The sequence below is a fragment of the Diceros bicornis genome, chromosome 16 (assembly GCF_020826845.1).
Source record: "Diceros bicornis minor isolate mBicDic1 chromosome 16, mDicBic1.mat.cur, whole genome shotgun sequence".
Classification (NCBI taxonomy): domain Eukaryota; kingdom Metazoa; phylum Chordata; class Mammalia; order Perissodactyla; family Rhinocerotidae; genus Diceros; species Diceros bicornis.
In genome coordinates, this window is record NC_080755.1 from 14,178,193 (window position 1) to 14,201,544 (window position 23,352).

General features: G+C 39.3%; 1 protein-coding gene across 2 annotated transcripts in view; it reads left to right on the forward strand.

The window, feature by feature from the left end:
- The first annotated feature begins 22,185 nt into the window (after positions 1–22,185).
- The window catches only part of USP14 (ubiquitin specific peptidase 14), a 47,997-nt gene continuing 46,830 nt past the window's right edge, over positions 22,186–23,352 (forward strand). The window contains exon 1 of one of the 2 annotated variants that reach the window (XM_058556850.1): positions 22,186–22,400. In XM_058556850.1, coding sequence (XP_058412833.1) covers positions 22,385–22,400 — 16 coding nt within the window. In that variant the 5' untranslated portion in view covers positions 22,186–22,384. Of the gene's footprint in view, positions 22,401–22,880; positions 23,343–23,352 lie in introns of those variants that run through there. The other variant, XM_058556849.1, reaches the window with a different exon arrangement.

Genomic DNA, 23,352 nt, shown 5'->3' on the forward strand with positions numbered 1-23,352 from the left:
AATAAATCCACACATATATAGTCAACTGATCTTCAACAAGGGTGCCATGAATACACAGACTGTCTTGTCAATAAATGTTGCTGGGAAAAACTGGATATCCACATGCAAAAGAATGAAATTGGACTCTTAACTTACACCATATACAGAAATCAACTCAAATTGGATTAAAGTCTTAACCGTAAGAACTGAAACTAACAAACTCCTAGATGAAAACACAGGGGAAAACCTTCTTGACATTGGCCTTGGTAATGAGTTCTTGGATATAACACCATAAGCACAGGCAACAAAAGCAAAAATAGACAAATGGGATTACATCGAACTAAAGCTTCTGCACAGAAAAGGAAACAATCAACAAAGTGAAAGGCAATCTATGGAATGGAAGAAAATATTTGCAAACCATCTATCTGATAAAGAGTTAATATTCAAAAAATATAAGGAACTCATACAACTCAATAGCAAAAAAACCAAATAACCTAATTTAAAAATGGGTGAAGGACCTGAATAGACATTTCTCCAAAGAAAATATACAAATGGCCAACGAGGTATAAAAAAGGTACACGACAGGGGCCGGCCCCGTGACTTAGTGGTTAAATGTGTGCACTCTGCTGCTGGCGGCCCAGGTTCGGATCCCGGGCGCGAGCCAATGCACCGCTTCTCCAGCCATGCTGAGGCCGCGTCCCACATACAGCAACTAGAAGGATGTGCAGCTATAACATATAACTATCTACTGGGGCTTTGGGGGAAATAAATAAATAAATAAATAAAATTAAAGACAGCAATTAAAAAAAAAAAGGTACACGACATCACTAATCATCAGAGAAATTCCAATTAAAACCACAATGAAATATCACCTCACACCTGTTAGGATGACCATATCAAAAAAAACATAAGATAAGAAGTGTTGGCAAGGATGTGGAGAAAAGGATGTGTATATTGTTGGTGGGAATGTAAATTAGTGGAGCCACTATAGAAAATGGTGTGGAGGTTCCTCAAAAAATTAAAAATAGAACTACCATATGATCCAGCAATCCCAGTTCTGGGCATATATCCAAAGGAACTGAAATCAGGATCTCAAAGAGGTATCTGCACTCCCATGTTCACTGCAGCATTATTCACAATAGCCAAGACGTGGAAACAACCTGAACACCCATCAGCGGATGAATGGATAAAGAAAATGTGGTATTCACATATAATAGAATACTATTCAGCCATGGAAAAGAAGGAAATCCTGCCATTTGTGACAACATGAATGAACATGGAGGACATTATGCTAGGTGAAATGAGCCAGACATTGAAGAACAAATACTACATGATCCCACTCATATAAGGTATCTAAAATAGTCAAACTCATAGAAGCAGAGGGTAGAAGGGTGGTTACCATGGCCTGAGGAGAGGAGGAGATGAGGAGGTGTTGGTCAAAGGGTACAAAGTTTCGGTTACGAAGAATAAGTCCTAGAGATCTACTGTACAGCACACTGCTTATAGTTAATAATACCCTACTGTATACTTAAAATTTTGCTAAGACAGTAGATCTTATGTTAAATCTTCTTATGACACACAATTAATTAATTGATTAATAAGGTGGGAGGAATCTTTTGGAGGTGATAGATATGCTTATGGCATTATGGCATTGATTGTGGTGATGGTTTCACATGTGTACACTTACTTCCAAACTCATCAAGTTGTATACATTAAAAATGTACAGCTTTTTCTATGTCAATCATACCTCAGTAAAGTGATTTAAAATATATACATGCCTTTTGATAAGGAATTTCACTTTTACAAACTGATCCCATGGAAATGCTCACACATAGGCACCAAGATACACATGCATAAGGAAATTTATTGCAGTGTAAGAGTACATTACTGAGACATTAGTGTCCCCCCATCATGTTCGTCTTTCAGGACCGCCCTGAACACAATTCCAACCCAGACTTTATTTTGAGTGATCTGTGTCCCTAAAGGAGAATTCAGTTGGATGGTACTAAAGGAGAAAGCAAAGAAAGTTGGTGTTCTAAATTAAGAGAGTTTGAGGGTGGTCTAAACTAATCCAAGATTGGGAAGGAAGGTGGAGAGGGTGGAAGGAGCCTAGGGAGGGTCCAGAACTCCATGTGGATCTCATATGAGGATTGTACAAGGATGGATGTGTGAGCACCTGGGAGAACTTGCCAGTAAGGGCCCAGGCTCTGAGGACAGTTTCAATGGTAGCACCCAAACTGGTAACAGAAGGATGAGTGGCAACCACTATGGATTAAATTCCAGATCCCTCCCATTTTCCTGGATCAAGATAAGCTCCTGGGTTCCAGTACAATCTAGTGGAGATGGGAAAAGACCCCAAATAATTACTGATATTAGAGTGTCATATATATTGTCCAAGCTGGGATCCTCTTCAAAGAGAAAAGGGGTTAATTATACCAAGACAACCAGCGTAATCTGGGACATATGGTCACCCTACTGATAATAAATGTCTTATCTACTTTGGAAAACAGGAGAAATACGAGAATATATATGGATGTTATTGTATATAGAAAACAAATGTTACATTTCTTGTATTTTGAGTGTCATGGAACAATTGATATTGTTACCTTTGCAATAAAAAATTAGAAACATCTTAAATAATTATTAACAACTGAATCACAAAATTCTCTTTACCCATGATAAAAACCGAAATAGATTTATATGTAAAGACATGGAAAGATAACTAAATATAGTGAAATTATAAAGGGTTCCCTGTGGTTTTGTGCTGCGTCAACTTGGTTATACTAGAACTATATTTTTCATAATTCCATGCCCTGTATGATACTGGATTAGAGTTGGCCAAAAGAGAAATTTATTTGAGATTTGGGATGTGGAAGTAATGCATCAGACATTACTCTCTAAGGTCTTCATAGTCAGATAGGGTGTCTTATCTGCCTTATTACTACTTTTAGGATTCTAATTCAGAAATCCTAGCTAACTGTTAATTGTATTTCAATGTTCATGTGATATTTTTTCAAGGAGATTATTTTCAAGATTACCAGACACCAATGGTACAGAATTCCTTGATTATACAATAGTCTCCATTATTGTCTTCAAAGCATCTTTCTTTGCAAGCTCCCTCAGAGCCTTTTTTTTTAGTACAGTCTAGTCTCTACTTCAGAACATGGCACATAAAATTGCCCACAATCAATAATTCATCCTTTATAATGCCCCTGGAAATAGTAATCTCTATTTTTATTGGCTTCAAGTGTATTAATTACATGTGTTCAATATATTCTTTTAGAGTTGAAAAGGTACAATTAGATTTTACACAATTACAAACACAATTTATAATGATTGCTTCAGGTGTTACTGTACTTCTGTCTACAGGGCATTTTTAACCTCTTTTCCAATTTACCACAGAATTTATAAAACCACTTATCTTCAAGCCTCAGGATTTCACAGCTTCCAACTAACTATCTTAAAATCATTATTTCTTATTTCAACTATAACTTTTTTTCACATAAAATCACTTTAGGCTTGAAGTAGCTTCCTGTTACTGAACTTTTATAGATGTGGCTCTTTTATGATTCTGGCACTATTATAGGCCATACTTTTCTACTATTAAGTAATACAAGTGACATCTAGTCAATTAATTTCAGAAAAGTTTGGAGAAAAAATAATCATTGTATGAATTTTCTGTATTAGTTAATACAGTGCTAGCCTCAATCTTAGTCATTATTACATTACTATTACCTCAACTTAAATCAAGCCTTTATGAATGTAGTTTGGAATTTTTAGAGTTTGCATAACCACCTTAATACAGTTTTGCTCAGCGACCATTACAGCATTAGTCAGGAGAGGCTACATTATGTATCAAACAATCCTCCAAATCTCAGTGCCTTACAAAAACAAAGGTTTATTTCTCCCTCACACTACATGTCCATTATGAGCCAGCTGCAGCTTTGTTCCATGACCTAGTCACTCTGGGACCCAGGCTGCTGGAGCAGCCTCTCCCTGGAATATCGCTGACCATCATGGCAAAGGAAAAGAGGACATGGCGACCCATGAGCTAACTCTTAACGCTTCTGCCTAGACATAACACATATCGCTTCTAGTCACCTCTCACGGCTAAAGCAAGTCAGAAGGCCAAGTCTCCCAATAAGGGGGTGAGGATACATGATATTCCAATAGGGAAGGGCAGGAAATATTGGGGAACAAGAATGTATCCTACCACAATTATTTTCCTTTGCCCAACAAATCAAAGCTTTTATACATGAGCACCTCAAATAAGTACTCAGGTTTTACTGAAAGAAAACTGGTTTGATTTTTCTTCTCTATTATCTCCTATTTAGTGTAATCTTTTCCAATTTTTCCTCTCCAAGCTATATGTCTTAGAGTCACAGAATTTTAATGTTGGAAGTGACCTTAGAGATAATCCAACTCAAACTACTTATTGTATCAATACTCAGGGAGGAAATTGTAACATGTCCACATCCTAAATTGCAATTGGACACAAAACAGGATAGAACCCAGGTCTCCCAACTCGTATTTGAATGCTGCTTCTACCACACGTAGCTTTGTTTCCAAAACTCAGTTTTTAAAATGATGTTCTTTCTAATAAATCAGAGTACATGTTATCATTTAATGCATAAAACGTGATTAGAGAAAACATTTAAACATGTGTGGGGAAAAAATGTAAAGACAGAGCTCATCTTAGAATATCATTTTCACAGCATATGCTTTTGTACAAGAAGTCTTTTGGTTGCAAATAGAAAATCCAACCCAAACTGAATAAAGAAGAGGAAATTTATTGACTCGTGTAATGTAAAAGTTTAGGGGAGAAGTTGGTTGTGAGCTTAAATCCAGGGGTTCAAATGATGTGGTCAGGATCCTTGTATCTCCAGCTGCTTTCTCCTCTGGGTTGGTCCCTTTCTCACACAGTCTTCTCGTGTCACCGAAGCACAAGGTTACATTCTAAAAGGGTAGCAATCTCAGCGAAAAGCCTAATCATTCGAGGGGCCTCGGGAAATCCTCTCATTGCTTGAGTCAGATGCTTGAGCCCATCACCAAGGGGCAGAGGGAAGCAGTTTTCTGATTGGTTATACCAGGGTCACATGGGATCAGACCCACACAAACCAGCACTGAGAGAGGAGGGAGGGCTGGTCTGCAAAGGGAAAATCAGGCTGCTCTTTCCAAAAAAAGGCAAGAGGCAAAAGCAACAAACGTTCTTCACAGATGCTGGTTGCTCTTGATGGAATAAATGAAAAGCCAAAGGAAAGTTAATATATTGAGGTATATGAGGAAGCCATTTTGATTTAAAACTGATTTAGCCTGAACTTGTTTTTCCAGAATGGCCTGATGTGGCCTGTTAAGCATGCATCATACGTCTGCTTTAAATGTTAAACGGTAGCCCAAAGCAAAGAATGCTGCCTTTAAAGATAGGATTGAATGCCTCCCTCCCATATCAGCATTTCTTTAAAGATAAGCATTGCTTCCCAGAAAGTAGGGTCAGATTAACCTGCCTACTATGTAGCAAAACATCTTGTGACTGTAGTAAAAAGAAAAAAAAAGTATTCCCGTAATACTTGACGTATATTCCTGGTTCCAAAATGGTGTATAACCATGCTGTACGGCTGGTTTCTCTGAAGTGCTTCCTTCTCTGGTGGAGATTGCTCTCCCAGGCTATAGTCCTCAGACTGGCTCATATATCAGACTCACCTCATTTTGATCTACAGATTGATTATTGGTTATTTGTGTCAACACTCTGATTCTCTGTGGAGAAAACCAGGAAATTTTGGCAAATTTTACTATGTATTTAAAAACCTATCTGAGTGAAAACCATAAAAAGGATTTGATAAATAAGTGTACAGTGGAAAATAACATATGGGAATGATTCTACAAGAAATTTTAGCAAAAACATGGTGAACTTTTCTGTGGAATCAAAGAAATCTGAACGTGAGGGTCAAAAGTAATTTGGGAATGAAAACATATGTTATTAAAAGAGTCTGTTTTTCTTTGGGAAGTGTCTACATATTTTCCTCCTATTTCCCTCCCAAACACACTGCCCACCACCAGTCTTTGTTAAAATGTCTGTAGTTTTCTAGGAGGAGAGAAATGTCTAGTTTTGTTGCTAGGGTTCCCAGGTGAGTTGCTAGTAGGAAAACAAGAACACCACTGTTATTTTTTGACACAGCATCCTGTCACACTGAGAAATCACTTGCGAGCACATAAGCAGATTTTAAACCAATATTTCTGCTATGCCACCCAGTTCTCCACTTTAATTTTGTGCTTCAGTGTTCCAAAATCTTGCTCCAAATTATGAAAATTATCATTTATTTCATTGTAGATTTGTTAAAGAGAGCAAAGTGAAAATTTATACTTTCAGAGGCACTACTCAATCAATAAAATGAACTTCAAGATGTACGTTGATATTTAAAACAGGAAAAAAAATTAATGAAATAAAAGAAGCTTACATCTTGTTTCCTGAGAATACTGGCATCTTGGAAGTTTACAAGAATCTCAGCCATTCATTTAAAACTACTTTAGAGAATGCATAGACATTTCTGTACTGGGATCATCAAATGTTTCTTCCTTAGTCTCCTGAATTATTTTCCAGAACCAAATAAATGGCCCCCACCTCAATGTAAGAGCTGAGAAAGCAAGTGTCAATTTCAGATATTTAGTAGATAAGTTTTCACATTTAAAAATCAAGTTGTACTAGATAGCCTAAAACTTAAAGATGTTAACATAAGTAAATATGCATGGACACTAGTTTTAAATAATTTAAAGAGATATCTGAATAATTATTGTTGAGTTAAACCTCATCAAAATAGTTTGCTTATCACTATAGTACCAGTAATATCATACTTAAAAATTGTTTACATAATTAAAGGTGAGTAATAAAGGAGCAGGAGCTGGGGTTGTATCGAGAAAGTGATTGAAGGATGTTTTGCTCATTTCATAGTAATGGTATAGTCAGACTTGTCTAATATCAATATCCTTGAATGTAACACGTTTTTGACCACTTTTACATGCTTTTGTATATAGTGTTGGTGAAGCTTTGGGGTCATTTTAGTTTCTTTGGCAAGGCCAAAGACTCACTATAGGGATCATTTGTGGTTTTGCCATCCAGCATCCATTTTCCTTTCTTCTTGTTTCAGTATCCCAATTTTTTGGGGAGTGAGAGGAACTTCCCTTCTGCTATTGTGTTCTGTTTTGACTGTCAATCAAGGTGACTCCTCTAATTAATTGGTGTTATGATTTTTGGAATACCAGTTGTGGTGGTTAATTTTATGTGTCAACTTGACCGGGCCACAGAGTTCCCAGACATTTGCCCAAACATTATTCTGTGAGGACGTTTCTACATGAGATCAACGTTTAAATTGGTAGACTCAGTAAAGCAGATCACCTTCTTTAACGTGGGTGGGCCTCATTCAATCAGTTGAAAACCTGAATAGAACAAAAAGGCTGAATAACAGGGAACTCCTTCTGCCTGATTGCATGAGCTGGAACATTGGTCTTTTCTGGTCTTCAGACCCAGACTGAAACATCGGCTCTTCTTGGGTCACAAGCCTGCCAGCTTTGGGACTGGAAATTATGCCATCAGCTCTCCAGGGTCTCCAACTTGCTGACTGCAGATCTTGGGACTTCCCAGCCTCCATAATTGCATGAGCGAATTTCTTATAATAAACTTGTTTATATATATATACACGCGCGTATACACACACTCACAAACACAGACACATATCCTATAGGTTCTATTTCTCTGGAGAATCCTGACTAACACACCAGCATGCCAGGACATACCTATTGAACCACTGCTTTACTTTCTATATCTTGTCTCCGCCTCATAGAAAGAAGGATTGACTTGCTGTGATTTTTAATGGAACCCCTTCCCCTTCACACATTCTTTTAGTTACAGCTTTGCATTAGTTGGCTTTTGCTGCAGGAACAAACCACAATGTCTTGCTGGCTTACACTTATTTCTTCTTCCCATTAACAGGGGCTGCAAGTCAACTGCAGCTGGGTTAGGTTTTGCTGGACTCTGCTGGCCTCAAGTTTTCTCATTCCACAACCCAGGCTGAAAGAGTAGCTGCTCTTTACAAGATGCTGTTCTCATAAAAGATCAGGAGCAAGAGAAACAATCAAACCACATAAGCAAATGTAAAGCTTCTGCTCTGAAATGGTGTACATCATATGTACTTATTTTTATTGGCCAAAGCAAGTTCCACGGCCAAGCCCAGAGTTGAGGAGGCAGGAAAGAACAGTGTACCTACCAGGAAGCATTGCAAAGATGGAAATGGAGCAAATGATTGTGACCAAATAATAATTTATCACAAACCTTTCTCTTAATGTCCTATTTCCTCAATATAAATTCAAATTCCTGAGAATAGCTGATTGGCTGCCCTCATCTGTTTGAGTCTAGCCAGCCCAAAGAATGGTTGCCCTTTGATTAAGTGCTCACTCTTGTCCAATCAATTGTAGTAGGGGTGCAAATTCACGTAGTCCACATAAGGCATCCTTCGGCAGGATTAACAAGATAGGAGTTTTTTCTTAGAATCTTAAACTGTGATTCAAATCTCTAGTATGTGGGCTTGGACATCAGGACCATGGCTGAATAAGACTTCCCTCATTCATGTCCTTCCCCTCAATAACAATAATTTGGCATCCATCCACAGACAAAAGTGCCATTGTGGGACCTGCGGGAACTAGCACCATATGTCAAGGGACCTAGTAGGAGTCTTGCCCACCTGTTCATCAGGTAATGAGCATACAGACCTTGGTTTCAGCTGTGGACCTTGAACTGGGGTTTCAGTCTATGAATTGGCTCCAACCCCTCTCGGCCATCGTCCAAGAGCCCCTGAAAAATGCTGTCTTAGGTCATCACCCATAGATGAGAGAGCCTTTGTGGAAGTTCAGGTTTCTAGTAGGAAAGTTCCTGCACACCTTTGGAGCAAAAAAAAAAAATATGAGTTTGGACACACTGGAGAGGGTAAGAGGAATGGTTTGGCTTTACCCACATCACCCCCACCACCACCACCACCACCACCAAGGCAGCACATCTTAGGACCAAGAAAGATCTTCCTCAGCCCATGAATTTTCCCGTATGGGAAAGTGAGAGCGTATGCAGGATGCTGCCAAAGAGGCTCATTTCTCTCGCACCCGATCCAGAGTACTGAATCATGAGCTGTGTGACTGAGGGGTTGGGAAGATGCTGGGAGAACAGCCAGACAAGGACACCACAAAATAAAGAGAACCACAGGCCAATATCTGTGATGAATATAGATGCAAAAGTTCTCAGCAAAATATTCCCAGACTGAATTCAACAGCACATTTAAAATGATCACACACCATGACCGAGTGGTATTTGTCCCTTGGATGCAAGGATGGTTTAACATAAGCAAATAAATAAGTGTGATCCTCACATTAATAGAATGAAAGATAAAAATCATATGATTATCTCAATAGATGCAGAAAAAGTATTTGACAAAATATAACAAACTTTCATGATAAAAACTCTCAACAAATTGGGTATAGAAAGAACGTACCTCAACATAATAAAGGCCATGTATGAGAAGTCCACCGCTAACATCATACTCAATAGTGAAAGGTTAAAAGAATTTCCTCTAAGGGGCTGGCCCCATGGCGTAGTGGTTAAGTGCACACGTTCCACTGCGTGGTTCACATCCCTGGTGTGCACCGATGCACCGCTTGTCAGGCCATGCTGTGGCAGCATCCCATATAAAGTGGAGGAAGATGGGCACAGATGTTAGCCCAGGATCAGTCTTCCTCAGCAAAAAGAGAAGGGTTGGCATGGATGTTAGCTCAGGGCTGATCTTCCTCACACACACACACACAAAAGCTTTTCCTCTAAGAATAGGAACAAGACAAGGATGCCCACCCTCATTACTCTTATTCATCACAGTACTGGAAGTCCTAGCCAGAGTAATTAGGCATTGAAAGAAATAAAAGGCATCCAAATTGGAAAGGAAGAAGTAAAATTGTCTTTGTCTGTAGGTGATATGATTTATATACATAGAAAATCCTAAAGACTCTACGAAAAACTGTAAGAACTAATCAACAAATTCAGTAAAGTTGCAGGATACAAAATCAACATACAAAAATATGTACAGTTACATTTCTATATACTAACAACAAAACATCTGAATGAGAAATAAAGGAAACAATCTCATTTATAACAGCAACAAAAGAAATAAAATACTTAGGAATAAATTTAGCCAAGGAAATGCAAGCTCTGAACAATGAAATTATAAGACGTTGATGAAAGAAATTGAAGATGACACAAATAAATGAAAAAATATCTATGTTCATGGATTGGAAGAATTAATATTGTTAAAATATCTATACTACCCAAAGCCATCTATACATTCAGTGCAATCTCTATCAAAATTCCAATGGCATTTTTCACAGAAATAGAAAAACAATCCTAAAATTTGTATAGAACTACAAAACACCCTGAATAACCAAAGCAATTTTGAGCAGGAAGAACAAAGCTGGAGGCACCACACTTCCTTATCTCAAACTATACTACAAAGATATAGTAATCAAAACAATATGGTCCTAGCATAAAAATAGACACATAGACCAATGGAACAGAATTGAGAGTCCATAAATAAACCCTCACACAATATGGTCAACTAATGTTTGATAAGGGAGCCAAGAATACCCAATGGGGAAACTGTGGTCTCTGCAATAACCGGTGCTGGGAAAACTGGAGAGTCACACACAGAAGAATGACATTGGACTCCTATCTTACACCATTCACAAAAATTAACTCAAAATGGGTTAAGGATTTACACATAAGACCTGAAACCACAAAATCCCTAGAAAAAAACAGGGAAAAAAATTCCTTGACATTGATCTTGGCAATGATTTTTCGGATATGACACCAAAAGCACAAACAACAAAAGCAAATATAAATACATCAAACTAAAAAGCTTCTGCACAGCAAAAGAAATAATCAACTAAATGAAAATGCAACCTATGGAGTGGAAGAAAATATTTGCAAATCATATATCTGATAAAGGGTTAATATCCAAAATATATAAGGAACTCACCCAACTCAATAGCAAAAACCCCCAAATAACCCAATTAAAAAATAGGTAGAGGAAGTGAACTGAATAGACACTTTTCCAAAGGAGAGATGCAAATTGTCAACCGGTACATGAAAAGATGCTCAACGTTAATAATCATCAGGGAAACGCAAATCTAAACCACAATGAGATATGACCTCACACCTGTTAGAATGGCTATCATCAAAAAGACAAGAGACCAAAAAAAAAAAAAAAAAAAAAAGACAAAGGACAAGTGTTGGCAAAGATGTGGAGAAAAAGGACCCCTTGTGCACTCATGGTGGAAATGTACTCATGGTACAGATGCTATGGAAAACAGTAGTTTTCTCAAAAAATTAAAAATAGAACTACCATATGATCCAGCAATCCCACTCTGGGTTTACATCCAAAGAAATGAAATCACGATCTCGAAAAGATATCTGCACTCCCGTGTTCACTGCAGCAGTGATCACAATAGCCAAGATATGGAAACAACCTAAATGTCCAGCTATGGATGAATAAAGAAAATATAGTATACATACACAATGGAATATTATTCAGCCACGAGAAAGAAGGAAATCTTGCCATTTGCAACAACATGGATGGACCTCAAGAGCATTATGCCAAGTGAAATAAGTCAGACAGAGAAAGACAAATACTGTATATTATCACTTATATGCGGAATCTGAAAAGCCAAACTCATAGAAACAGAGAGTAGAATGGTGGTTGCCAGGGGCTGAGGGGTGGGAGAAGTGGGGAGAGATTGGTCAAAGGGTACAAACTTCCAGTTTATAAGATGAATAAGTCTGGGGATCAAATATACAGCATGGTGATTATAGTTAACAATCCTGTATTATATACTTGAAAGTTGCTAAGAGAGACGATCTTTTTTTTTTTTTTTAATTTTATTTATTTATTTTTTCCCCCAAAGCCCCAGTAGATAGTTGTACGTCATAGCTGCACATCCTTCTAGTTGCTGTATGTGGGACGCGGCCTCAGCATGGCGGGAGAAGCAGTGCATCTGTGCGTGCCCGGGATCCGAACCTGGGCCGCCAGCAGCAGAGCGTGCGCATTTAACCACTAAGCCACGGGGCCGGCCCTAAGAGAGACAATCTTAACTGTTCTCACCATAGAAAGTAATGGCTATTAAGTGAGGTGATGGAGGTATTAACTAATGCTATTGTTGTAATCATTTCACAATATATAATTGTATCAAATCAACATGCTGTACACCCTAAACTTACCCAATGTTTTATGTCAATTATATCTCAATAAAGCTGGAAAAAATAGGAGATACTCAGTAAATGATTATTGAATGAATTGAATGAACAGAAATTACCAGGAAACTCCACAATGCCTCAGATATAAAAAACATGTAGAAAAAGACACACAAAGGAACATTTACAATGTAGTTTTCACATATTTCTTTCATTTACACACAATGTTTTGTAACATTTACATGTGTTTTTATTTATTTTTGATCAGCTTTGGCATTTTTATTGAATAAGATGGATCCTCCCCCCCAAAAAACCCACACGAATCTCTAGTAAATGGACCTTAAAAACTATGAAAAATGGTGAAGGATTAGGCTTGAGTTTTGGAAATTTATAAGCAATTCTCAACAGGAACCAGCTACAAAGTAACTTTCTTGATGAAAAAATAAACTACCAGAGAACAAATGATAAAAGCAATTGTATCTATGTGTATAGACTATGGCACTTGGAGTGATGCTCAACCAGAATCTAATCAAGCCTCTAGAGCTAATATCTTTTAAAAGAAATATGAAGGCTAGAGGAAAACAAGTTAAATAATGCCGCAAAGAAGCAAACCAACAACTCCAGAATATGGGACATTTTACAGTATGGAACATTTTACCTGGCTTTTCTAAAAGTCAATGGCATGAAAATAAAGGGAGGGAGGGAAAAGGGGAAGCTGCTTTATTTTAAAAGAAACTTAGGAGGCATAACAACCCAGTGTAATATATGGATCTCATTTGGATCCTGATTCTAGAAAAAACAAAACAGACAAGCAACAACAGCAACAAAAAATAGCAACGAAAAACATTTTAAAGACAATTGTGGAAGTTTGATTATGGTCTCCACATTAGATGATTCCAAGAAATTATTGTTATTTTGTTAGATGTGACAATGATATTGTGGTTATATAAGAAAATAATCCATATATTTTTAGAGATACTTAATTGAGGCTCTTAAGCAAAGAAAGAAAGAGGGAAAAAGGTAGATGGGGCAATTAGGCAAGATTTCAATTTTTGTTAAATCTGGATACTGGTAATGTAGAGGTTCATTGTACTATCTTCTACGCAACTGGCATGATTTTATTCTAGATGAATTTACTTTTACGTAAAAGTCTTTAAAAGACTTTACAATTAGGCTGGGGAATCATTCAAGATTAAAGAAGATTAAAGAGTGTAACACTAAATGCATTGCACGATCCTGGATTGGATCCTGGACTACAAAAAAAATTGCTATAAAGGACATTTGAAGGTCTATAGATTAGGCAATAGTATTGTTGTATTAGTGTTGAATATCCTGTTTTGATAATTGTCCTATGATTGTGTAAGTGAATGTCCTTGTTCTTAGGGAATACACACTGAAGGGCTAAAGGGACATTATACCTGCAACTTACTCTCAAATGATTCAGAAAAAATCATAAGAGTGTATTTAGACAGACAGATGATAGGTAGATAAAGCAATGTGGCAAAATGTTAACAGTCAGTGAATCTGAGTGAACGGTAAACAGGAATTCTTTGTTTTATTATTTCAAATTTACTGTGAATCTGAAATTATTTCAAAATAATAAGTTAAAAAATAGTGATGACAGGGCCGGCCCAGTGACGTAGTGGTTAAGTTCACGTGCTCCACTTTGGCGGCCCTGGATTCGTGGGTCCAGATCCTGGGCACGGACCTACACGCCACTTATCAAGCCATGCTGTGGCAGGCATCCCACATATAAAGTCGAGGAAGATGGGCATGGATGTTGGCACAGGGTCAATCTTCCTTAGCAAAAAGAGGAGGATTGGCAATGGATATTAGCTCAGGGCTAATCTTCCTCACACACACACACACACACACACACACACACACACACACACACAAATAGTAATGACAACAGGGGCCGGTCCCGTGGCTTAGCGGTTAAGTGCTTGCCCTCCACTGCCGGTGGCCTGGGTTCAGATCCTGGGCGCGCACAGACACACCGCTTCTCCGGCTATGCTGAGGCCGCGTCCCACATATAGTAACTAGAAGGATGTGCAGCTATGACATGCAACTATCTGCTGGGGCTTTGGGGGAAAATAAATAAATAAATAAAATTAAAAAAATAAAATAAAATTTCTTAAAAAAAATAGTAATGACAACAACAAAAAAATTAGTATGAATGAAAGAATCATATCTTCTTTAAAAAGACCAATAAATTATGAAAAAATAGGCAAATATCATACAAGATAGAAAAATTATGAAAAAGAACCAATATGCAACCTTGGAAATGCAAAATATAATCATTAAAATATAAAAGAACAGATGGGAAAAACTGTAGACTGGACACAACTAAAGACAGAATAAATGATTCAGAAGATAGTACTGAGAATTCAAATGTAATCTGTCACAAAGAGATAAAGGGATAAAAAAATATGAAAGATCAGAGAAATAAAAAATAGAGAATTTTCAACAAAAATCCAATGGTAATTCCAAAAGAGAGAATAGGCAATATTAAAAAATGTAATTCCTTAGTTCAAAGTTTATCTATAGTACTGAGAAGGATAAATTAAAAGAAATACAAACCCAGACATACAACAATGAAACTCATTAAGAACAAGAGAAAAATTTTAAGAGTTACCAGAGAGAAAAGATACTACCTACAAAGCAACAACAATTAAACTAAAAAATAAAGTCTGATCACCAATATTAGATGATAGGGGATAATGAAAGAACATCTTCACAGTGCTGAGGGAAATTTGCTGTCAATTTACTAATTCCCACTCAGCTAAACTATCATCAAGAGTAAGATTAAAATAAAGATATTTGCAGCCAAATATGGAATAAGGGAGTTCACCATTCTCAGAAACTTACTGAAAAAAATTTATTAAAATTGTACGGTACTTAAGTAAGAGAGCTCATCACCTATATAGTGATAGTGGAGATGATATAGTTTAGTAGAGACAAAAAGGATTATTAATATAGTTGATATTAATAACATGATGAAAGAATTCATTCCTCTTGAGCAGACTGTCATTGCCATCACATCGTTCTTGTTCCCTAGCCCTCTGGAGCTATCCTAATTTTTGTCCATTTCTTGTTGATGTTATAATATTCTTAGTTGACAGTCTTTCACTATGTAACAGTGGTGGTGTAGCTGGAAGATATTGGAGTGTCAAAGGGGAGATAAAGAGGAGAAGGGAAAGCTAGAAGTTCTACCTTCCTTATCTTACATAGTTGCAGTCAAGAAACAGTCTAAGGTCTCCTGGAAAAAGAAATGGAGGTTTAAGTATGTTAAAAATGTTAAAGTAATCAATAAAAGAACTAAAACAGAATTATAAAAATTTGGAGAAGGAGGAAGAACGGGAAGGGGAGATAGATATCACATGATAAGCTACATCCTCATATTTTACAAGGGAGATTCAATAGATAATACTTAAACCTGATAAATTAACAAATAGGGTTATAAGGGTATTATCTAGAATTATGGAGGTGACCACTAGGATCCCTAAAATCACAAAGGATTAAAGTCAGTTGCCTGTGAGAAGTGGGATGGGGGTGGGGTGGGAGAGATAGAGTTTTATTTTTCTTTAAATATTTTCCCTGTTATTGTTTGAATTTTAAACCTTTAGTAAAGTATTACTTTACTAATTTTAAAAGTAGAGAACATTCAAGCGGCCGTTCTGCCTTGACTCACAGGGATCCCTACATGAGAATTCTTGACTTAGGTTAGATCTTGGCTTTGGAATGAGAAATCATCTGGAAAAGTCTAGCACATAGAAATTCCAATATTACTTTTCTCGTTTGTGATGACTAGTGACTTTAAGGAAATAGAAAACCCCACTTAATTGAGACTAAACTTTTTATTCTGCCACTCAGGCTTTATATAATCACGCCCATATTACCCACCCTACATTATCTATTGCCACAGCCCTGCACACACGTCCTCTGCTCTATTCTAATCTTCCCATCCTCCATATGCATAGTTATTATTTATTTTAATAATTTTGTCTAGATTTTCTGATAGACTATTAGCTCCTGCAATCCATGAGTAGACAATCAATAAATGTTGAATTAATGAATTTGATTACTTTGAGGTTTTGCTTTTACTGTCTTTCTAGAACGCTCTTGCCCCCCACTGCCTCTATTTCTTTCTTCTCTGAATTCCTATCACCAACACCCATAATCCGTTATTCAGCAAATATATAGGATGCCTACTCCTTGCTGGGTCTGTGCCAGGCCTAGAGGATACAAAGATTAACAAGATAGATGTAGTTTCTGTCCAGATATGAAGCAGTTAATACACAGATGGTGATATAATTAAAATTATTAAAATGCTTCAAAGTACGATATGATCCTGAATTCTCTAATTGAATTAACTGTCAAACATTTCTGAAGGAGGTGCAAAGAAGTATTCATAGTCTAGATGGAAAGATAAAATATACCTGCTATATACATATGTAAAAAAGACAGTAAATATTAAATGTTAAGTGAATGATGCAAAAAGCAATTGCTTAAAGAGACAGAAAACTTTGCAATTTGTAAGGTTTAGAAATGTATTATGGAGGTGAGATGTGAGTGGAAAGGAAGCGGAGAACTTGATTCCAAGGTAGGGGTGGAAAACAAAAAATAGAAAGTAAGAAAGCAAAGTATACTCAGGTATTATTGAATTCAATTGAAGCAGAAGGTAGTATAGGTAGGGAAGTATTGGGCCAGAAGTTTATTTATGTCCAGTTGTGGAGACTTTTATTTCTGAAAGAAACTTTTTGAGGGTGAGGATTACAAATCATTTACTTCTTGTTTTGGGTTCTTTAATTAAAACTTCTGGTATTGAATTTAGCCTAGAAGGTAGATGTATAAACACGGGCGTGCACCTGATATGTGTTCTGTTCTAAGATCAGCTCCATTTGGTCATTATTCCTGACATATATGCACTCAACTAGCTATTTAAGTCTTACAACATTGAGAGCATCCAGGGACAGATATTTAATTTTCATTTTACAGGTGAGAAGACTAAACAACCAGGAGTTTTTCACTTGTTTCAGGAAAACTTTATAAGCTTGAAGATTACTTACAAAAGAATCCAATATTTGCATGGCAGAGACTGCTGGTTTTCCACCAAAATCCATTGTCTCCTTCTTGCATCAGAATAAGAGTTTAAGCTTGGATACCTCTGTCCTGTTAGAGACTATATTTCCCAGACTTCCATGCAGTGAGGCCATGTAACTGTTTACACCAATGAAACGTGAATGGAAGTGATTTGTGCACATCCCTCCCATTCCTCTTGCTTAAAAGGAAATTGCTGCCCTGTGCTTTTCCCCCTTCTATTTCTTCTTCCTGCGGGCTGAAACCCAGATGTGCCTGCAACCCATCTCCAACCAAGTAGAAAAAGACAAGTCCCTTAATGCCTTGCTGCTCAAAAGGGTGGTTTCCTGAGAGCTTGTTAGTATCTTAGACTTCATCCAAGACCTACCGGATCAGAATCTGCATTTTAATAAGATCCCAGGTGATTCACATTCACATTCAACTTTGAGAGGCACTGCTTTAGGGGATAGCCGAGGAACTTTATGGATGGAATGTTTGTCTTTGAACAACCTCATGAAGCAGAGACATTTCTTTCCCCTCAACTCCTCCATAATCTGCTACCTTCTTTAAGCAATTGAATTTTGAGGCCTCTTTGTTGTTATAGCAGCTAAGCATTCACCCTAATATAATTTGCCTCATCTGTTGACCCAAAACTAGGTTATGCATTCATTTAGGAAATACATATTGAACACATTTTATAGGCAAAGTACTATTCTGGTATATAAATATAAATACAATTTAGGAATATAATATACACATATATATATAAAGGCTGGGCTTTTTCTCTCCAAGAGTTTATAATTTAATAGAGGGAAAAAGACATAGGAATATTAAATTTATAGATGCTATAAGAAAGTGTATTGGATATTTGCTGTTTTTTTGGAAGCGTGTGGTAGACAGAATAATGCTTCCCCAAAGATGTCCATATTATAATCTCCTGAAACTGTGAATATCAGATTTTGCAGATATGGTTAAGGATTTTAAGATGAGATTGCCCTGGATTATCCAGGTGGGGCCAATGTAATTGTGACCACGGAACCAGGCAAACAAAGGGTTACTGGGGATCTGATCAACAACTAACATGGTCTGTCAAATGTTTTTCAGATAAGAAGAGACTATGTGTTTTGTTGCAGAAATTGATGTCCCTGTTTTGCAGATGTTGCTATCTTGCAGACAAACTTATACATTTGCAGCAAGACCCCTGCAAAATGTTCCAGCACCAAGGGTCCTAAAGTTACCTTATACTCATTAGCATCTTAAGTTCTCCTCCTCTGGGAGGGTCCAGGCAGCCATTTTCAGATCATGTGATGTATGTAATAGCATGTTTACCTCCTATGCATGTGCCTAAATGTGCCCAGTTGTTATAAATAACTCTGTTATCCTCTGCTCTCTTGTGTATAAAGTCTCCACTTGCAGTGAGCTCGGGGAGACACTGAATTAGGAGCTATCCCAGGTGTTCTCCATTGCTTGTGCAAGCAATAAACCTTTCTTCACCTAATTCTGCCTTGGTTGTGCTTTTTGGCTCTGCACTCACCAAGAGATGAAACCATTGAGTTCAGTTACATAATCACAAGGGCCCTTATAAAGAGGGAGGCAGAGGCTCAGAGTCAGAGGAGGAGCTGTGAGGATGCAGGCAGATGTTGGTGTGATGCTGTTGCTGGAATGGGGGCCATGAGACAATGTTGGAAGTCTCTATGATCTGGAAAACGTAAGGAATGGATTCTCCCCTAGAGCCTCCAGAAAGAGTGCTGATACCTTACAGTTAAGAATTCTGGGACTTCTGTCTGCCAGAACTCTAAGATGATAAATTTGTGTTGTTTTAAGCCACTAAATTTGTGATAATTTGTTACAGCAGCAATAGGAAACAAATACACAGCTCTTCTGTTGCTGGCAGCCCATGCCCCATACCTCAATGTGCCTGAGTGGGAGGCAGAGCCAGACATTCCTTTCCTCATCATGGGCGAATTATATATTCTTGCTTAGGTCAGGGAACTAGAAATTACTCATGGAGGTGGTGGCAGGAGTGGCCAGACTGTTTCTGTGACATGACCTTGCCTATGTCCCCTGCTGTCCATATCCCTTGGTTCCTATCCATTATCTGTGCCTGGTTTGTTGTTTTCCCTACTGATTCTGTTGGCTTACCCTATATTCTACCAATCAATTCCTTCTCTGGTTTCTGTTGTTTACAGCCAAAAGCTCTGACTAGTTCAGAGAGCCATGTACTTATCTGCATGTGTGCATATTTCAATATTCTGAGTAGAGTTTCAGTCTTATGAGGGCAGGACCTTTGTTTGATCCATCTTTGTATCCACAGCTTCTATATTGAGTGTCTTGCACTCACTCAATATGTACTTGTCAAATAAGAGGAACACACGACTACAATGTAATGCTACTTGATAGAAAAGGGTAATTGTAGGAGTAGGCTTTAAGTGTATACAAAAGAGGTAGCATTAAAGGGACTTTAAAGTTGGATAGGATTTCTGTTGGCCAGAGGAGGAGGGGGCATTCTAAGCAATGAACCTGTAAGTAGTTGACTAACTAAAAATGTTTCTTAAATTTGGCCACATTTTACAGACCTTATTTATTTATTTATAAACATGCAGGTTAAGATATTACCAATATAGTCATTATTTTAAAAAGTCACCCTTAAGCAGAAGATTCTATCCATTAGACAGACACATGTAGACCAGGGCTGAGCAATGTATGGTATGTGGGGCAAGGTTGCTACCATCTACAACTTTCGCTGACCTTGAGGAAGGCCAGCTATGCAAATTTCCTTTTATGCTTCCTTTCAACTGCTAGCACCATTCCACGTCCGTATTCCACCCCATTTGTCTTAAATTCAGATCTCCAGATCCCCCAACAAGGCTAGACATTAGTTGCACCAAATGGTGTGTGTGTGCACTAAAAACAAACTTGGTCTAGAAGGCTGCCTGATCATGTATAGAACGAGTAAGCTTCAAGTAGGTTGCTCGCACATCCAATTCTCACAGCATCAAATAATTCCAGAGTGCCTACCAGACAGTCATATTCCTGTTTATAGTCTGGTGGGAGAATACAGACATTAAAGGAATAGAAGTATGATGAAAGTTACTGGAGGGAGAACACAGGGTACAATGAGAGCACAGTACAGAGGATGATGGGCACTGGCATCCTTCTGACTTTAGGCCTCCCTTCTGTCAACTTCAACACAGGGCAGCAAAGATTTTCACACAGAGGACCTAGCCTATATATATATATATATATTTTTGTGTGTGTGTGTGTGAAGATTAGCCCTGAGCTAACATCCAATGCCAATCCCCCTCTTTTAGCTGAGGAAGATTGGCCTTGGGCTAACATCTATGCCCGTCTTCCTCTACTTTATATGGGACGCCGCCACAGCATGGCTTGACAAGCAGTGTGTTGGTCTGCACCCGGGATCCGAACCTGTGAACCATGGGCCACCAAAGCGCAGCACGGGAACTTAACCGCTATGCCACGGGGCCACCCCCTAGCCAATATATTTTTAAAGATATATTTTATAGAAATATATTACATTTGGAAAATAACGTACGCATGGCCCACTACTCTAATTGCACCATACGAAATCCCTCTTAAGTTTTTATTGTGTAATTTGTGATAGCCATCATTTATTGCATACTATGTGCAATGCACTGTGCTAAGCGTCTTCTAAACATGATCTTTTTTACTCCTCACAACAATCCTATAACGTAGATACAATTTTTTCTATTTTATAGATAAGGAAACTGAGGCTCAGAAATGTCACGCAGGTAGTAACAAGTCTGAATCTATGACCACTAATTTTATGTACTTACAATCATAATGCTTAATAAATTTGATATACTCTTCCCACTTAACATTAGATACATTACTTTAAATAACGTTCTACAGCATTTTGGTCACATTTTGGATCATATTCTTACGATATGACTTGAAGTAGCAAAATAGCGAAGGGTGGCTAAGACTCCTGATGTAGACTGATGAAATAGCTCTCCAAATGGGTTGTATTGTTTTGAATATGGGGAGTTTCAACACATCTTTTGCAGCATTTGGGATCATTATAAAACCTCCTTATTAGGCAAGAAAGTACCTCAATTTCAACTTGCATTTCTTTGAAATTCCTCCGTTCATTTACAGGTTTTAGTTCCTCTCTAATTCACTTAGCATGCTTGAATTTGTCTCTGCCACGCCGATTTAGTTGAGAGAGGCCACAGAAACCTTCCAGTCTAACTCACTCATCTTCCAGACTGGGGAAGCAGGTCCAAGACCATTGAGCGGAGGGCTACAGGTAACTTCCACCAGCTAGTCAGGGGTGGGACTCACAGGGCGGTTTTTCTACTGCCTTACTAGATTCGCCCTAGGGTCCGAACCGGTTGTTAGAAACAACAGTACATTACAATCAAGGCAGACCTATCTCTGAAGTATTCACAGCGCTTCGACATTTATTCTTGTCACAAAATCCTGAAAGGGAGGGCTAGACATTGTCATTAATAAGTAGACAGACGCAGTTGAGGGGCAGAGCAAGGCCTCTCTCAGCTCTTCTACTGGCTACATTAACAACAAGAAAAAAATCCCCCACTCATACAGACCCACAATTTCCAAACCCGGGAAAAACACCTTTTGAAAAAGCCGCAGCGATGCGGAGCCACCACTCCCTCTGCGGCCAGGCAGGGCGGGCCCGGCCCACGAGGCCGGCGGGCGCGGGGCGGGTGCAGTGCGCAGGCGCGCACCTGTTCTGGCGCAGGGGCCTCGTGCCCGCGCTCCCCCGCCTCTCCCGGCTTCCCCCCTCGCCTCCTTGGTCTCTCCACCCTCCAGGCCCCGCCTCGCCGCTCCTCGTCTCCTCCCTGCAATCGCCGGTGGCTCCGCGGGCGAAGTGCGTGTTGTTGCGTCATCGCCAGTGGCCGGTTTGAATGAGGCTCTTGTCGCACCCCAGCTGCCGCCACCACCGCGCCTCCGCCTCGGCCGTCGCCGCAGCTTCTTCGCGTCCCTTTCCCTTCGACGCCCTTGCCAGGCCCAGCTTTCCTGCGCCGCCGCCGCCCCTCGCGCCTCACCATGCCGCTCTACTCCGGTGAGCTCCCTCCTCGCCTCCTGCCCAGCCCGGCGCTAGGCCTCTGGGTAGGCCCGGCCTGCGGGGCGGGCGCCCGGCCGGGCCCTGGGCGGGGGAGGAGACAGGGAGGCGTGTGTGTGTGGGAGGGTGACTGCGGCGTGGAGATGACCCTGGCCCCTTTCTCCCTGCTAGTTCCGAGCCCTGCGACTCGAGGGGGCGCTGTCCTCCTGGGCCGCCAGGTGGGTGGGGTGGGAGGGGAGATGGAAGCAGCGAGCGCTGGCCTCTCCGAGTGGTGACTCTGCAGAATAGTTTCTGCCGCTGTCCTGGGGTGCCGGGAAGGGCGAGGGTGTGTCCTGGGGCGCCGGGGACCAGGCTGGAGGTGTGGGGGGATTTCCTTGGGCTCCTCGGTGGTAGCTGGGGAAGGGAGCGGCAGGGAGGCGAAGCCCGAGCTAAGGGAGGGATGGAGGGACTCGGGATGTGAGGTTAGCCTTCATCGTTCTGGGGGTTTCCCTCCGTAGCTTCCCTGCTTTTGGCTCAACCGCCCCTTTTGTACCAATTTAAATTTTATGCTGAGGCAGATTGCGAGTTTATTTTTTTGCTTCGTTTTCATTTTATCAAACATTGTCCTTTGGGCCTCTATGTCCCAAGCATAGTGTTAGCTTGGAGAGGTAGATGAATACAAGTATCCATGAGCGTCATTTCCTTTTGATTGGCGTTTGACAGGTTTTTTTTTTGCATAATGGCCGTCCAAGGTATTGGCCAGGAATCCCATTTTTACTTAGTTAATGGACCTTGCTGTTTCCTAGTCTTACGCAAAATGGCACCTAAAATGTATGTGGTGGCTCCAGTTGGTTATGGATGTGTGATTCATTGGCCATTCCTGACTCTCTCATAATTCCTTTATTGAAGATTCAGTATTTTCCACGAGTGATATGAAACAAAAGAGGAATATTTACTCTCTAGGTGGGTTTTT